At 35.3% G+C, this 18,829-nt stretch overlaps 1 protein-coding gene across 1 annotated transcript in view; it reads right to left on the reverse strand.

Moving 5' to 3' along the window:
- Positions 1-943: 943 nt before the first annotated feature.
- BomSIFR (neuropeptide FF receptor 2-like) overlaps positions 944-18,829 on the reverse strand; it is a 142,369-nt gene continuing 124,483 nt past the window's right edge. Inside the window, exon 3 of the mRNA XM_073093744.1 lies at positions 944-1,709. Coding sequence (XP_072949845.1) covers positions 944-1,709 — 766 coding nt within the window. The remainder of the gene's footprint in view (positions 1,710-18,829) is intronic.

An 18,829-nucleotide genomic window follows, 5' to 3' on the forward strand; every position in this document is an offset into this window, starting at 1 on the left:
CTATAAAATATATAGTTTACAACAATGATTGTCAAGAAAATAAAATAGGAGTGTAACAGACACTATTGCTTAGAATTATTAAAATAGTAGATTCTTTATAGAATCGATCTATTATTTATTAAATAAGTTTCGTTTGGATATATAATAAAATAATTCTAGAAATATTTTATAAAACTATTAATCGAATATTAAAAGTTTAAAAAGCTTATATTGTATAACGTGATATTTATTTGTACTGTAATAACCATTTTACTATATTGATTATAAATGTTCCTTATTTTTTCTATTTTATTTGCAGTGACCGAAGATTTTTATTGATTTAACAGTAACATTATTCGTATGTATAGAAGATTTGATTTCAATTCTTTTTATGACATTAAGAAGTAGTTAATTGTTACTTGGATAAGAAATGTAGATGGCCACTTGCATTTTTTTATTTTTATACAAAAATCTATTAGAAAGCTTAACGCATGTGAGTAATAAAAACCGGTACAAAGTATTTACAGAAGTGTTGAAGCTGAATTAGAAAAGGTATTATTGAATTAGTATACAATTAAAAACGTGTCTCCTTTCGTCGTAATCGTAAAAAAATATTACTTCTCTATAAAATTCTGTGCTCACTGTGCGTGTCCTGCGCTAGTAGTAATACAATCATTGTAAAAATATTTAACCATTTTACGTATAAAAGTTGACCTTAACTGTCCTAAACTCTCGTACGTGGCTGATTATGTTTACATTACATCTAATATTAGTCACAAACGTTGCAAACTTGGTTCCCGCACAAGACAACACCAAAACTGTCAAACATAAAACGTACATCTTACAAGCATAGAAAACGTCGTATTTGTCGATATGCTGAAATGCGCCTTTGGCTTCTCCTACGAACCGGACGCGGCCTGACGGCTCCAAAGAGAACTGGTTCCAATGTCAACCAGAATAACATTTAAACACCCGTGTGATTGAAGATGAAGGACACGGCGTTCTTGTCCACGGGTGGGGAACGGCGTGTGATGGAGGGGTTGTTATTGTTGTAATGCCAGGACTTCCTGGTTGACGTACTCGACGACTGTAGAGCAATAGTCTCGTAGTAACGCAGTCTTCCGCAGCATTTTCTGCTCTTGATTATCGCGACGAAACCCTTCCTGTACTTCTTGTTGAAGAACGCGTAGAGGATCGGATTAATGCAGGAATTCGATGCACCCAACCATTGAGCGAGAGGTGTTACGACCGGTAAGATCTCTCCTTCCCACTTTTGGATTGGCCCACCAAGCTTGATTCTAGCGAAGATGAGGTAAAGTGGGAACCAGGAGAGTACAAAAAGAATGACGACAGCGACGAGCATCTTAACAACCTTAACTTTCGATTTCTGTTGCATTCGTTCCATTTGCGCGTCCTGAGTATCAGTGGGGATGGACCTCCTCCAAACTTTAATCCAGATGAGAATGTAGCACATGGTGATGAGAACCATAGGGAGAATGTAGCAGAAGATCAGGTTTCCGATGACGAAGAAGAGGATCTCGCTGATTGGGTTCGGCCACACATCAACGCAGAGGTGGACGTGCGGGCTTTCCTCGAAAACGACGACCAGGTCGAAGAAGAAAACCCAGGGTGTGGTGACGACGATGGCGAAGATCCAGATGAAGACGATCATCAGCCGAGCACGCCGCTTCGTGATCTGGCACTTCAGTGGCCACCAGATGGCAAGGAATCTGTAACAAAGAAAAGTATGTTAATACTTATAATATGTATTGATTTATACATGACAATTTAATGACATCAGTATATAACAAAGATGATATAATCAGATGTTATTTTCATGTAGTCATTATCTACGCAATGTTTAGACATTCCCATGACAATTTTGCTAAATTATATTGTTGCAGATTTGGAAACATTAACAATATAATTCCACAAAGTAAAATTCGAATATGAGAAAGAAATAAGTATTCATAAAGTAGGCCAAAGTGAACAGTAAGAAACGCAATTAGCTTTTGTGAAACAATTTGACCCATTTATGAGTTTTTTGCACATTGTCCTTGGGAACTTCTGTATTTATTATCACTTAGTACTCTGTGATTATCCTAATAACTCAATTTGTTTTTCCATTTACGCAAAAACATTTATTACTTGCGGAGTAAGAAGTGCTTATCCCTTATAATGTATATATTTTTTATGATAATCCTATCTTAATAATATTTTCGGATTATTACTTCCATATTAACCAATCTAGATAGACAAAGTAACGCAATGATGTAACTTTTTCTTATAGCAATTTATAGACACGTATTTCGTGCAATATGCACAGGCTAAATGTTGGAACTGCCGAAAGACTGCTTTTTTCCAACGTACTGCCGTGCATCTTGATAGACAATAAAAGTAATTATATCTTCAATAACGGATAAGACAGGAAGAGCTAAAGTACATTCGATGTCTTCTAGCGGTTTGACTATTTGACACAAAGTAATGAATTTACAGTGTCCTGCGAGTATATTTCTCTAGTTTTGTTTATTGTAGATTTAGTTCGCTCAGATATCCTAATGACTTAAGTTGTGATTATTCTGATAGTGGGACTAGCGACCTCATTCCAAGTTCTAAAGTTCAAATCTGGCCACTATTTGACTTTTCTGACCGTAAAGTTTCGATTGTCCACATTGACTAATTACTGTTTCGATTAATTAACATAACTAGGTTTAAATAAATCTTTATAAATAAATAAGTTTAAAGTAGCTGCGTCTGATTTTGAAATAATTGTTATTTTATACATATCAGCTTAATTGCTTAATATCAACAGAAACTTGTTTTAAATAAATATTCCATCCATACTCGCCACTAGAAAAATAGCTGATAAGATACTTTAAACAATAATTAAAGTTATATTTTATTATCAAATATATTATTACCAAAACGCAGTGGAAGAAATATATTCAACAAATCCTATAATAGTATCGATACAAGTACTTCCATAAAATGCTTACTTCCGTTCGGCAATTATCCCTTCTAAGCCAAATCTATTATTTTTTGTATGTTTAATTCCTCCTACATCATTATACTTAGTATACCAGCTTACTATAAAAACACTTAATTCCACCCCTAATTCATGTCCAATTTGCAAGCCCCTAACAGGCTTGTTTTCCGGGATTAACTCGCCAGACTGTATAAATCGCTCACGCTCGGTCGGTTACATCTTCCGACGATTATCCTTCTCCGGGCCATTTAACTAAAATAGGGGAACATCACTTAAATCTATCCTTGATTCTTAAACTTAGCTGTAAAAAGCCGATTAGGGCGGACAATTACGGGTAGTTACAACGATGTAATTTAGTGCGAATGAATTGTGAGGTAAAAGAAATTGAAGAAAATGCATTTTTTAAGACCTAAATCTGATCCTAAAGCTGAAGCCAGTCACTGCCATCCATAGATATCTGTAACCTATAACTCCATATGGAACAGGAGTTAAAGCTGATCACAGATCACCCCGAGGACTAATATAGTCGCCTCTTATATAAGACGGTGCATCCACACCCACCGAAACGTAAAACTACTATATGCCTTATAATAGGTACCTCTCTCGTCGAACCATGCTCGTTCTACCTTTCAATATTATTTTCTAGAATATATAGATTTAAGAAACAAGTTACTCTGTGTAAGCTTCAATGAGCATGCAAAATAGTACATGGTCAATATAATTATCTGATTCTTAATTAAATGCGAGTTATATTTCGACCATCGATACACGTCATTCAATTTCGTAATTATCTCGGCCCATTCATGCCGGAAATAAGAATTATCTATACATGTCATTACATCACAAATTACGATATTGTGAGTGTAGGTATATTATTATGCAAATTGACATTATCAATAAATAATTATGTTTTTTTAATACACATAAACACCTCGGGTACATAAGGAGTGCCTTACCACGCTCTTAAAATTAGATCATAGTAGTCAGAACAAGTGTAGCAAAAACTTCATCGCATTCAAATAAAAATATGTAATTCTTAAAAAAATCTAGTACCTTTTAACCTTTACATCTTCAGACGGCTAGGAGATAAACAACATATACTTCTCGTAAAGAGATTCGTCTACCGCGTTTTGCCGTCAAAGCCTTTGTAGCAGAAGCTTATGTCCAGTACTGAACGAATAAGGATAATGGATGGATGGAAGCATGTGCGGTTATCTTTACAGACAATTAAACTTTAATGGACGCTTTTTCTCTAATCTAAAGCAATTTAGATTTTGGGATCATGTAGCCTACAACATGTGTTACAAGATACGTTTTCTAAAACGATCTTTACATAATTTACAGACTGTTCCCTGGGAAATGAAATGGTAAGTTATATACCGCATTTTAAGTTTATTTGCGCAGAGACTAATTATCAGTTATACTTAGCATAATTAACTCCAGGTATAAGTAACTCTTGTTGGACAGTTCTGTCTGATGAGATTAGAATATAAATGGTCATGTGATTAGGAGATAATCCGGACGCAAAACATTTATTAAGCTAGTGGGACACCAAGTACAGATTATTTTTTGATCATTTATTTAAATCGCAAAGATTTATTATAAGTTAGTCTGTCAGCAAAATTGACACGTAACTTGTAAAAATGTTGTAATGTAGGTTAGGCGGTTTAAAAATAATCAATTAATGTATGGTGTCAGTGTTAAATTGCATCATTTCTTTTATTGCCGTGGGTATCATAGAAAATACTAAAATATTTAATCTAAAAAAAATAAGAATCTGCATCTTCCTGTGAAAATATTTACAGTGTTATCTATTACGATCCTATTCTATTTCCAAGCATAGATTCCTCTCAGACACTTTCACTGAAAGTATCGTTGAAATATATATTTATTGGCAATTATTCAAAAATATTATTATAAATTATAAATATTAGAAAATATTTCATCGTTGATTTAAGAAACCAAAAACTACGTTTGCCTAAAATTCAATAAATCAAAATATTAATTTCTAAAAATATTTCTCAGTGTACCAAAAACCTAATGTCTGCCTTGAAGATAATTACATTCATGTACATATCTATTACTCTTACGGTAGTAACGGCTTCACCACATATCGATTAACAAGGTTATGTTTGTTTGCCAATCATTTTAATTTAATTTCAATATCCAGTATGTCACCATACACAATTATTCACTCTGTGATCCCATGTACTTTATAATTTATAAATGCCCTTTGTTCTACCTAATATTATAAGTGTGTTCGTTACATTTTCACGTTCAGAAAGGATATACTGATACATTTTATCTCGAAAAGTAAGTAATTCTACTACTGCGAACATTTTATTGGAACTCAGGATATTTTGTTTCTTGTTGAATCGAAACAATTCGAACCAGGTACAATAAAAAGGTCAAAATTGATACAAATAAGGCAAATTAAATCCGGAAGGGATTTTTGTATCCTCCAAAATAACATTTAAATTCTGCTCCATTTTTCACAAAATTGGACAAATACAAAGGAAATAGATATCGGTCTACGACCCTTGCGAGTTTTAAAAATATATTTCCGCGAGGTCATCGATCTGGTCCGTCCTAACGATGGATAAGGGTCCATTTATCAACATGTCACCATTTCCTTTGTTGGTATTTTTGAGGCCTACAACATTAGGTGAGAGTAAACAGGTAAAGCTTTTGTTTGCACTGAAAAATTGGTTTTGTGTTATCGTGGTTGTGGTCTGCGAGGCAAAGCGGTCATCATGCCGTCTGACCCGCAAAGAGTTCCACTTTCGATTCCTGGATAGACAGACATCAAAATGATCAATTAAGGTTTTTACTCTAGGATTTGTTGAATTTGTATATGTCCATGAGATCTTAGAATCATAAGCGAAATAGGATGCGAAGCCAGGTAATAATAGAGTAACTTCTACTTTTGTAACTTCCATAAAAACGCACATTGCTACTGTGAACGTTTATTTCAAAAATTACCCATTTTGTCAGAAAATGGTTCGGTATTAACTTTTCTCTTAAATGGAAGTAACCATGTCCAACAAAGAACGCTAAGAAATTCATTAACTTTTTTTAATTAATCACTTTCTTGTCTGTCACGTACAAATGATCTGTCATATTTTTTGATGAAGATAGGAACTTGTACAACCCTCGACGAGCGTCAGTAACATTGAGCATTCTCTCAATGCCGAAAAATTCTCTTCTGTATATTGGCCAGCCTTCTGATGTCTACGTCGGCCTTCCCTTTAGGTCAACTTTTGTTTGTGTTGGTGAACCCAGTAGAAATATAATTAAGTGGGAAACAGCTTATATAAAGATATGGTTACTTGTATTTTTTCTAGTTGAGAATTTCAGATCATACGAAAGGAAAAATCTCGCCTGTATCATGCAACCCGCAATGTATGATTACCTACTCCAAATTGTTTTTCATAATCATAGAGATGAATAAAAATTGTGAAACAAAAGTCGAAACAAGCTCCATAGGTATATTTTTCTAAAAAAGTTATAAAGATATCGATAGTAAAATAAATAATTTTATGTCATACAATGTAATACAAAATACTACCGCTAGTCGTTTCTGCGCCGCGGTGAGACAACACATTGGTAGCCAAAGAAAATATTTTTGAAAAGAAGTTTTCAAAGAGATTTCACCCGGGTTATTGTCTCATCTTTCCGCTGATTATTTTGTTGCAAAGCTGTTGCTACATCGGCTGAAGCCACAATTTGATTAATAATATGCTGAGAATTATAAATCTTGAGGGTGCCGTATAAATTATAGCCGCGATCGTGATCAACGTGATGATATCTTGAAAACCGCTGGTTCAGCAGACTTTTGTTCAGCATATTGTTAAGTGACTTGTACACAATTTTGATGAGATGAGACTTATTTATTTGACTTCGATTCTGATTGTTTTCTAGGTGAAACGTTGAACCTTTGATTTTACTTGAAATTAATTAAATACGTGTTACAAATAATGCACGATAAGTCTTATAGAGTTACGTACCCCAATACTTACGTATTTCTTACGGACAATCCATATGAAAGCAACCAAAACAAATCGATTCCTACATGAGATCAGTCACCATTCTTAAGTACCCCTGAGTTGGAGAGTGTTAGTATTTTTTTCTAACTACACTCCTAAAACCTGAACACTCCTGTTACAATTGGCGCTGAGGTAGTTAAACTACGATAAACTCAGCTAACTTAATTAGTTTCATATTTGATATTTTAAGCACCTATTATAGTACTTGAAGTACCAACCAACTATGAAGGTGGAAGCACCCTCTGTGGTTGGACTCCGGCTGCACCACCGCCACACCTATTTCTCCCTAATAATAGCACTATTAGGCGCTGCTGTGTTCCGTTTTGAAGTTTGTGGTAAGGGAGACATACTTTTTCGAGGCGTTCCAGCTTAGTCGTCAGGGGTAGCGGCGCATCTGTGGCCGACCTCAGGTAGGTATATCTAATCTTATCTGGGGTTGATTACAGATGTCCATGGGCGGTAGTAGTAGTAACTTACCATCAGTTGGACTGCATGCTCGTCTGCTACTCTATATTATAAAAAAAACCAACACCACAAAATCAAAAAAATACAACAGAACCCTAAAAACGTCAAGAAATCCATCCATTGACATTTCGCGTCGTATAATCAGGCAATTCTTTAAAATGATGCCCTTTGCGACGCTACTCATCAGAATGATTACTGCAAAAAATCATTTTCGAAATCACTTTTTCTTGTATTCCGTTAAGGGTGACCAGGTTTTACTTTTTTATGGAAATGGCATGAACTCGGTTACTAAGTATCAATTGCCCACAAGAAAAAGAAATGCTAGCGCTCTTGTTTGTGGTTTAGAACTCCAATTTCAGACATGCCTTTTTATTTTTCGATGTTAAATGCATATTAAGTACTTCAACGGCGAAGGAAAATGTTTCTCCGCAAAAAGTTAAGTATGTGACATCTATCAATTGGCACTTCTTGTACTTGGTGGACTGTGCTCTAAGCCCTTCTTATTCGAAGAAAAGTCCCATGCCCCGCAGTGGGACATTAATACGATGAGTAACACATAATAAAAGGAAACTATTATGGTGTTTGAATGATAATTAAAATTAAAATAATGAATTACGAAACAGAAAAAATACATAACATGTATTTAGATGGACTGTTGATTTTCAAATTAAAATAGCTTTTATGGTCAGGGCACACATATACACAAATCTGTAACATTGTATTTTCTGTGCAACACCTATATTACACAATACACAAAGGATGTGTTGGAAATGTATTTTTTAAACAAGAAAAGTCACAAGACTCTACTTGTATTTCATAATGGTTCATTATTGCTTAATACAAACAAGCTACAAGTTTTGGCGGCATTCTGTCCACACTTAAACATCCATACAGGATACACTCACGTAGAAAGTTCTTAAAAGTAATAAAATAATGAAAAAATGCAATCATAAAAATTTATCAAAATTCAGACGTTTTTATTTAATTTTTCAATGTAGGCGGCGTTATGTTTTAAATAAAACATGTAGAATAAATAAATACATAAGTTGAAATTATATAAATTAAATATATTAAGTATTTATATAGTTTGAAGAAATATTTCATATATTATTTTACACAACTATTAATATTATTGGCATTTTTCAATTAAATACATATACACTTTCGCCCGCGACTGTCCGATAATCATAAAAATGTTATCGATTTTTTTACACATTTCAATCACTTTTTTCAACATAAACTTAACACTTTAAACGACTGTTATTACCAAAAATGCATGAATAATATCAAAAATTGCATGAATCAAGAATTACAGTGTTTATATGTGACATTTAATATTAATAAAGTGTAAAGCAAACTTGTTTTATCTGGCCCGAACGAGAATTATAGTCATCGCAGTTTTTACAGCGCTTCTTATTTAAATAAATCGCATTAATGATATTAAATAATGAATCCAATAATTCGGTAATATTTACTTACGACTGTTTTTTGAAAGCGTAAGATCTGACAAAAGGAATGACAGGTGGCGCCACTTTCCATCGCGACATTGACATAAAAATGACATAATTATAGCATGTGGCCACTACGTACAGGCGGTAAGAAAAACCTTTATAGCTTCGATATAAGGCTGAAATTATTATCGCAATGTTTAATTATGTTTGTTTGGGTCTAGTTTTGTTATGTGATCTACTTTTGCTAATCGAGTGTTAAGGTCATCTTGTCAATCTTGTGCCTAATATAGTAAGAATATACCGGTCGTGAATGAGGTAATTACTTATTATGGTCATTCCGTAGTCGGTGGTAAGAAGAAAGTAAAAGTAAGGCAACAGGAAAATCACTGATAAAATTATACCTATGTCACTACCATGTGTTGTGATATGACACAGATTTATCTAGTAACTTTAAAAGTGTAACTTCATCGCAACATTAAATACTTATTATTACATAGTTTCATTTAAATGAAGATGAAATTATAAAAAGACACGGGCTCTATCAAGGGCTTCGAGGTACTAATTTTCTATTTTGAGTTATTATCAATTATTTATCACTTGCTTTTACGATAAATAAAAACATAAAAAACGTGAAGTAACCTGCATAATAGAGAGATGTTTAGAAAAAAGTTCTCAAATAAGCACTTGGTCAGCCCGATAGAGTATCGCCTAATCCTTTTCACAGTTCTCATTCTGAGAGGCACTGCGCCCAGCAGTGGTACAGTAATAGGTTACTAAGTATGATGATGTACAAATTGGAGGCACATACCCATTTTAAAACTGATATTGCAACATATTTAAATTATTATTATGAACTTGTCAGGAAAAGTGCAACACAACACTTTTGGTAATGTAACAAATATGCTTATTATCTTGTTAGCGTTCCTTGTTGTCGTATTTGGACTTATGACTGTTGAGGGCCGATCCTCACTATATGGAAGTGAATTGTTTATTGTGTTGCTCCATGTAGAGAAATATTTGATGATTTTTGCTCAAAGTGAATAAGCCTCTTATTATGGCCTTTTATTACTAAACTGCCTAATCCGTCCCATTTTTGTCTGTTAATTGGTTTTAAACTAGCTAAGTAAAGGGACGGAAGGGAGGAAAGAAAAGTGTCATTAGCTAGATAGCTAATTGCTTCTTTGGCGCTAATCTATGCGAATTAAATCATTTGGAGGCGTAAGTAATTTTACAAGGAAAGTTGAACGTGCTTAGAACATATTCTCAGTCTTGCAATCGAAAGATGGATTGTTAACTATGCAAAGATTATCAAAATTGCAACAAACTCTACAAAACCTAATATGGATTGTGACAGACACAATAGTGCGAACCGACCCTAACAAGTTTGGGAAACATCTGTTAAGTATGCACGCGATTACAGATTAAGCGCAGGTTTTTATGATAATGGAGTCACAAACGAGCATACTGACCGCCGGTTAATGGTCACTGGGTTTGGAAGCTCGACGGCACATAAATAACTGCTTGCAACACTTGGCATAGGCATTTACAGATGCACTGGACGTGGTCAATTAAGGTGAGAAACTGCTTTAGACAACTTATATTTATATCAGGGAAGGGTGCAAGTATTTAAGAAGATATTCCTTTATGAAGACCTTTCTCTTCTGGTCAGTATTGGGGCAAAGTGAAGATAATCCAGGTAATCCGCAAATGTAGCCATGTCCATATAGACAGTGGTTCTACCAGAAGCCGACTCACAGAGGGGTTGCTACTCTGTGAGTGGGAGGGGACTAAGAATTGCCTCATATATAAGTCAACCAGCATCTACACCTTTCAACCGAAACAATAACCTCTTGAAGTTAGGAATAGGCGAGGTACTAACCACCTTGGTGCAATCATATTTATTCTACCATGTTTCAAACTTTACTTAGCAACAGTATGTAACAGTAGGTCACGATGAGATGAGGGTGATACTCACATATATTTTTTTGATTTCGGCAAAATCTTCACATCAAAAAGAAATAATTGCATTCATTAACTTTTCGACACATTCTCACGCGCTTAAATGTCACGTTAAAGCCCTTTAATCCACCGTCAAAACATGTTCAATCCGATTTTGACACGAACTTATCGAGATAAAGCTACCGATCACACCTGTCCTATTTCTGAAGAGTTAATTACTGCATGCAAATTAATAACGTCATTACACCCTAAATGCTTATCTGATTAATATTCGTAGTCAGGAAATAAGTTAAAAGTTTTCAGAGAAAAAACACCTTTAAATCTGTGTACTAGAGATCTTCGCGACAGTAAATAAATTGTTGGGTTTGCAATTTACGAGACTACGTAATGGATGTTTAAAATTAAGGCCCTTACTCATTAGCAACGGCGCCACAGTTTTGACAGCGGAAATTATTTTCAAGACTTAATTTAAATGACAATATGGAATGTGACAGTCAACTCTGTTTTAAGCAAAAAATGGCTGGAGCGTGGGAAATCCTGGCCTCGAAAATGACATCCTGTATGGCGCTATGGCCACTGCAACAGCCTGCGTTGGATATATTACAGTTTGGATGCCCAATCCTATATAAATAATGAATTTATATTCTCCTGCCTGATGTGATGGTGTATTGTTTTCTTGTGCCAAAATAAAATAGCAAATGGTTATGTGCCCTATGGACATTTGTACCTTCAAATAAGATTTCATACTTGGGACTACAACTTTTCAACATTTCAAATTAGAAAATAACATTGATTTACCCTGATATTATGATGTAAAAATTAGTGCAACAGTGGTACCGCAGACGAATCGCGAAGCACCGCCATAATTATTAAGAAATTTGAAGCAAATGTGACTGAAGTGACACACAAGTATAACACAAGACATATCGAACAACCTACTCATAGGTGAAAGCCTATTGTACCATCATCTTAACTATATACTGCGGTAGGCAAAAACTTATTATTCTCGGACTTTATTATAAAATTAAAAGGTCCATTTCGCTGGTCATCCGGAACGAAATGATTAACGGCAGCTGTCGATTCATCAATGGCCAGATTATTAAATTACCAGCCACATTGAAAATAATGTATAACGCCCAAACTGCCACTTACAGTCAATTTATGATTAAATTTCATTAACCGACTTAAATCATTGCATACTTAATGGCGTCTTGTAAGTATTATTATATCTTTACATTATTTTATTTAAAAGATTTTTTACTTGTTTATTTGGTTATTAGCGTTTATATCGGTAATATGGGTGACAGCGCCCATCTTAAAATTTACGATACCTCTATGTTTTCAAAGTCTCACATAGCTTCTTAAAAAATTATAAGTAGATCAAAATGCCATTATACCTATGTTACGCTCTCAAAAGTCAATGACCTGTCAAAATATCAATAATTTAACAACCATTAATATTAATCAATCTCAACCAATTTTGCCTAGCAAGGTTCATAATTCGATTTTTCTGCCAAAATTCAAACCTTGTTAAGCCGAAATTTGATAGATCATTGACTAACGGGCGTTATTATGTTATGGTATTGTACATGTGTGTACATGGAATTAAAGGTAATTTTTCTCTGAAAACTTTTAACTTATTTCCTGCGAATATTAATCAGATAAGCATTTAGGGTGTAATGACGTAATTTGCACGTGCAGTAATTAACTCTTCAGAATGTGTACAATTACAATTGCAGATAGTTCTTGTCATTAAAAATCGTAACATAAATTTTCGGGTTCCGTTATACCAATAGTTCCAAATCCATATTAAATTAAACGAACTATTCCACAAATATTTATATGTCAGTCTGCTACTATAATATCTAAGTATAAAAATATTCTCCATAGATTGGATGATGAAAAAAAATCATTCATTTTTAAGTAATTGTACTGCAAAATGATTGAATGATTAACCAAAGGAAAGTTTAACAACGAACCCTTTCATCAAATCCATCAATTAGGCATTTATAAACGTAAAAATGCTAAGGACTTAATATTGGCCCTTTGACCAGCTTTTAACAAGGGCTTTAATTTGAGAAAAAAGGTGATTAAGAATTTCCTTACTGGAAAGAAAGATTATGTATATTTCAAGGCCTTTTAAGGCACAATAGAAAAAAATACTATTTCAAGAATATCCACGTGTTGAAAGCTACAAACTACATGAGAAGTGCATGCCTGGGATTTGAACCTTAAACCCCACAATTGTAATTGGTCGGGTTTCTAGTTATCGCTGTCTTTAATAGCAGTGCCATAACGCATAGATATGTTCTGGTATTGTAACTTGAAGGTGGTAGAACCCTTTGTGGTTCGACTCCGGCGGCTCCACCGCCACACCTATTCTGCCTAATAACAGCAGTGTTAGGCGCTGCTGTATTCCGTTTTGAAGGGTGTGGTAAGGGAGACATACATTTTGGAGGCGTTCCAGCTTAGCCCTCAGGGGTAGCGTCGCATCTGTGGCCGACACCAGGTAGGAATATCTAATGCTATCTCGGGTTGGTTACAGATGTCCATGGGCGGCAGTAGACATTTACCATCAGGTGGACTACATGCTCGTCTGCTACTGCTATATTATAAAAAAAAAAACTTAGTCCTACGCCTACTCACAACCCATTCTTTAATTGGTATCAAATATAACTAGGTCCTTAAATTATATAATATTATTCAAATTGACTAATAATTTATTGAGATAAATTTTACTTAATACGCCTGTCCATTTTGATGGCTATAAAACGATGGTGTCTTAAATAACGTTGCGAAACGAGACAATGAATCGTCTTATCAGATACATCACCCCGCCGGGTGTCTGCGAGCGCCATAAAACACGCCGATTGCTAAACTTGAGAAAGAAATCAATATTCGTTGTACAGTTTAAATTCATTAGCAGAGTAAGTTCGATAAAAGCCTACGATCATTAATGAATGGTTTTTTGTTCATTGTTGTGTACATCTTTTGGAAAAAGGGTTCGGCGCTAGGTTCAGAGAGATAGACAATCATTTTATGACAGATAAACTAACATAAACATGTTTGATTTAGTTCAATAACAATGGCCAATTCCTGGTGAGACTGTGCCGATATTTGTGGTTAATGACCGATGTCTTGTGGGGCAGTGGCCACTTACCATCGGGAATTTTTTTTTGTTAATGACTACGGTCTCCCGTGGACATGTCTGTACAGGTAATCTAACCATACACATTAGAGTCTTTCTTGAGGTCGCCCTCAGACCTCTAAGAGTTAAGTTGGAACGTCGTAGATAAGTACGTCTCCCTTTCCACACCCTTCAAACAGGAGTACAGTAGCGCTTAACTTTGTTATCAGTCAAAAACAGCTGAGGCGATAATGCCCCGGGAGTCGACCAACAAAACGATAACTATTACTTTATCAAAATTACATTATTTTAACTTTACAAAAGAAAGTGAAAGAATTAAAGAACCCAGCAATGAAACAATGCATTATTTATAAACACACAAAAGATGATCATGATATGAATTTAATACACAAAAGTTATGGGGAGTGGGTGGCATAAATCATACCTCTAGACTGTCACCGATATAATTTGTTAAATGTGCACAAGATATATTGCATCAATTCCTTAAAAGGTAGACCTCAACCATATCGCCAAAATCTTAAACGTTTACAGCTAAATTAGGTGAAGGCTGGAAGGCTTTGTCTGCTGTGGCAACGTCTTATCGGTTACTGGGTTCTATTGTTAATTGAAACTATTTAGTAAGCGATTAATTGATGTTACGATATAAATTTGATATGAGTACCAAATGTTTTAATTTTAGTGAGGTTGATTGTTAAGTAGAAGTCGCGCACTGATGCTGTATTTCATTGAGGCTTAAGTTGGAACGTCTGGTGTAAATAAGGATGCATTGCATACTAGAATATTTTAAAAATCTACTGTTGTATCTACTGAAAGTATCATTGTGACGATGACATCCAGATCATTACAAAAGATATTTTATGTTAAATCCATGCATTGTACCCATAATATTAAATCTAGATTTGAAGTTCCTGCTTGTTCTTTTCATCCTATGTATCCATCCTATCCTAAAAATATATGTCGACTGTTAAAGTTTCCTTACCCCTATACTTGACATTGTGCACTTAAATGCACATTAGAATCAGATTTTTTTTTTCGGATAATGCGACATCGAATCTTACTAATAATAACTGAAAGCGAATAAGCAAACGTTTCTTTATGTCAGAAAATGAAATCAATATCTGTCTCGTTCACACATTGTAAATGGTAAACAAAATAGCGAGCCGTCATTCAGCGCCTGCGCAACGCTCTCTAAGAATCTTATTTTATCTGAATGAAATTAAGTTATATGTACAAAATTTATATAATTTTACTTTCTGCAAGCTTTATGCAATGTTTTGGTGATATTTTTTTGAGATATAATGTTTTGAATATATAGTAATTCATGACTTTTGTTATGTGTGCATTAAAATGCACACAGCCAACGACATACAATATTACTGTTTGTCAATATTGTGTCTTTAAATGCACACTGCCAACTTTGCTACTATATACTAAGGTTCTGCACACAAGGTAGGGGGTTGGGTGAACAAAGTTCAGACAGAGTTTTTTTTTTATAATTCATGACTGAAATTAATATTTCTCCCTTTCCACTAAATTCCCAGTCCTTAGCTTGCAATATTTTTTTCAGATGACTGGAGGCCGAAAAATTCTAGCTTTGGTGTCTACATTGCGTAATTAAATCGGATGTAGAATCCAGCAAATCCCTAGAAAGATGAATTCCAGATGTCTAGGTCTCATAAAGACGTCCCTGAACTCAAGTCCTGTCCAATCAATAGCGTCTTCTGTCAAAAATGTAAACATCTCCAATAACGATGATTCCAGAACATCTGCAATATCAATCCCAGATAAGACCAAATTCCCACTTGAGGTCGGCTATAGATGCGCCACTAGCCCTGAAGACTAAGCTGGAATGCCTCAGAAAAGTATATCCTCTTACCACATCCTTCAAACAAGTGGAATAAAGTCCAATCATATGCTCAAATTTAATACAACATTCTAACGGAAACATGGATGCAGGTCTAAACAGACAAGTCGCTTTATAGCGTACAAATGTGATAGGCCATTGTTAGTGTTGTCCTCACAGATCCTGGACATCTTCGTTTGTAATTCCTGGTTGCTGTTTCGTCATGGGAACAGCGGTAAACAAAAATTATTGCCACTCAAAAAGTTTCGAGTCGCTTTATGTGGGAACTGTGTTTTTTTGGGAGGAGGTCTTCTAATCTCTCAACTCAACTAAAATATCTCAAAACTTGTTGACATGTCATAACTTCCGAGACTTTTATCTTTAGTATTTTCAAAATGTATGTTATTTTTTATATTTTTTAATTATTTCTTAGTTTAGTGAGTACTTGGCGGTGTGCATTTAAAGACACATATTTTTTTCTCGTGAACCTGGCAGTGTGCACTTAAAGACACATACTATATTCTGAAAACTGAAATTCAGAGATTTTTTATTTTATTTTTCCTAATATCCTTATAACCCAATTAACGCAGGGAAGTAGCAAAAGTATAATTTTTTTAGGATAAAATTCTCTGCCAAGTATAGGGTTACAATCACGCAAACATATAATTATTTCTTAAATTGCATATTTTGACTACAACTATTACAGAGATGAATTAGGTAAACTTGCATCAAGAGTTTTTGTTTCATATGAAGCAACAGCATCATATCGGTAGATCAGCTTAGCAAGTGCAGCTTAGAATGACTTGCGCTTTCTTAACAAATTATTTACCTTTGTTATGAATGATATTTATACGCCTTTGTTGATATTTAAACTAATCGTTACTATTTATTCTCATGAATGTTCAAAATCCATTTAGGAAATTTAGAAACATATTGACAAACTTGTCTCCTTGTTACAAAAACGATATCAATTAAATTTTGTGTGTTCTAGCTTGAAAAAAAACATACTTTTGAAGCTTGGTGGCATAAGTTACTTATACCTTGTTGAATAGATCTTTAAGGGAGGAGATTTTATAGAAAAACAACGTCTCGCGAGTCCACTATACTCGGAAAACAGAACAGCACAGTATGTTTGAAATGCAAGGATTGTAAAAAATCAATTCCACAATTACATGTTTAATCTTTTTTACCGAATCATACCACCCACGATCCACGACAAAATATTTCCACATACTTCACGGAACAAAAGCTCCAATCAATTCCGAAATTATACAACTAACAAACAAAGGAATACGGTCACTGATATCAACTTATGAACCAGGCTTGTAAAGAAAGCGCAAGTCATCACACTAAACATACGATTGTTTGATAAAATGTTGCTCCACAATTCCTTTTTGATACAGTTTGTTGTACGAACTTGGAATGACGAATGTTACACGAGATTTGTACGATTTTAATCTAAGAACAATGCAGGCACATGTTTCTTGCCTTAGAGGCGTTCTTACTTCATCCTCCGTACCATTTCGATTCCCAGTTTTAGATGAAAATGTTTCGAAAACCGTATGTACGATTAAAACGGTGAATATGTTTTATGTATGGAGTAGCAGACGAGCATGCAGTCCACCTGATGGTAAGTGGCTTCTGCCGCCTATTCATATCTATAATCGACTCCAGACAGGACCAGATTTTCATACCGGAGGTCGCCCACAGATGCGCCGTTACCCCTGAGGACTAAGCTGGAACGCCTCGGAAAAGTATCCCTTACCACACCCTTCAAACCAGAACACAGCAGCGCTTAACACTCTTGTTATAAGGCAGAAATAGGTATTATAAGCTGCTGCTTCCACGAGTCCACCTAACGTCTAATGGATATCATACTCAAATACATACAATTAAACCATATCTGTGATATATTACTACTAATGGGGACTAAGTTGGAATGCGTCGTATAAGTATCTTCCTTACGTGTAGCAATATTATCTTTCAATTTGAGACTGGACCTACCCGCAATGATATTTTGAGACTCCGTAAATCAGAGAATTAATCCAACATCCCTTTTCTGTACAGCACTTAGGTATAAATTAACCTGGTCCTTCAACAAGTCCCATCCCAAACATCAATCGTTATCGCTCGTCCGCAACTACGTAGTTAGTAGTTTGTTACAAGTTTCCCTGTTGGAAACAATCAAAGTCCTGTTATGATCGCCTTCTCTTTAATTTCTTCCTAATTTGATGTCATTTGTTTAGCGGAGATTTGCTTAGTTCAATTAAAGAAGTTTTTTTATCCAGTTGCAGGAGATAATGTTAATACAGTGTATGTACGTATGTCTGACTCGTTGGCATACCCTTTTTTTTAGGAGGGGGAAATCTTCAAAAAGTATACTATGCTGTGGGAGCGGCACGGGGTTAAGTGGGATTATTTCCCCACTAAAACCCTCCCTAATGTGGCCGTCCTCGGCGCTGCGTAGAGGACTTTGGAATCTCCAGAGGAACGCAACCGAAGTCCTCTTAGCGCGTTGCCCCATCGGGCTCGGCCCAGGTGAGCGTGACGCTCGTCACATCGTCTGGGGTGCACGACGGTATGCTACCACACATACCGCCGCCCTTCCCTGGTTCGCTGGCCGGGCGATTTGAGCTTCCTTTGGCAAGAGGCCACCCGCAACCCCGGAAGCCCCTTTTAGTCGCCTCTTACGACATGCAGGGGGTACCGTAGACCTATTCTGGTTCTGGAACTACAGGGACATCGTTGGCACACCCTGCAGCCCAAACGTTTTAATGAATTTCAACTTGTGAGGTGTCGTTGGATTCATCCCAATTGTGGGAGCAACTTAGGCTATGTTTCTGACCTTCAGTTTTAGTTACTTTTATAGACATATATATATATGGCTAGGATTATCAATGTTATGTATAGCATGGACACAGAGTCGCATAGAAGTATCTGGGACTAAAAGTA

Source organism: Epargyreus clarus, unplaced genomic scaffold (genome assembly GCF_041222505.1).
Source record: "Epargyreus clarus isolate Ecla_fem2 unplaced genomic scaffold, WU_Ecla_fem_2.2 ptg000005l, whole genome shotgun sequence".
NCBI classification, from domain to species: domain Eukaryota; kingdom Metazoa; phylum Arthropoda; class Insecta; order Lepidoptera; family Hesperiidae; genus Epargyreus; species Epargyreus clarus.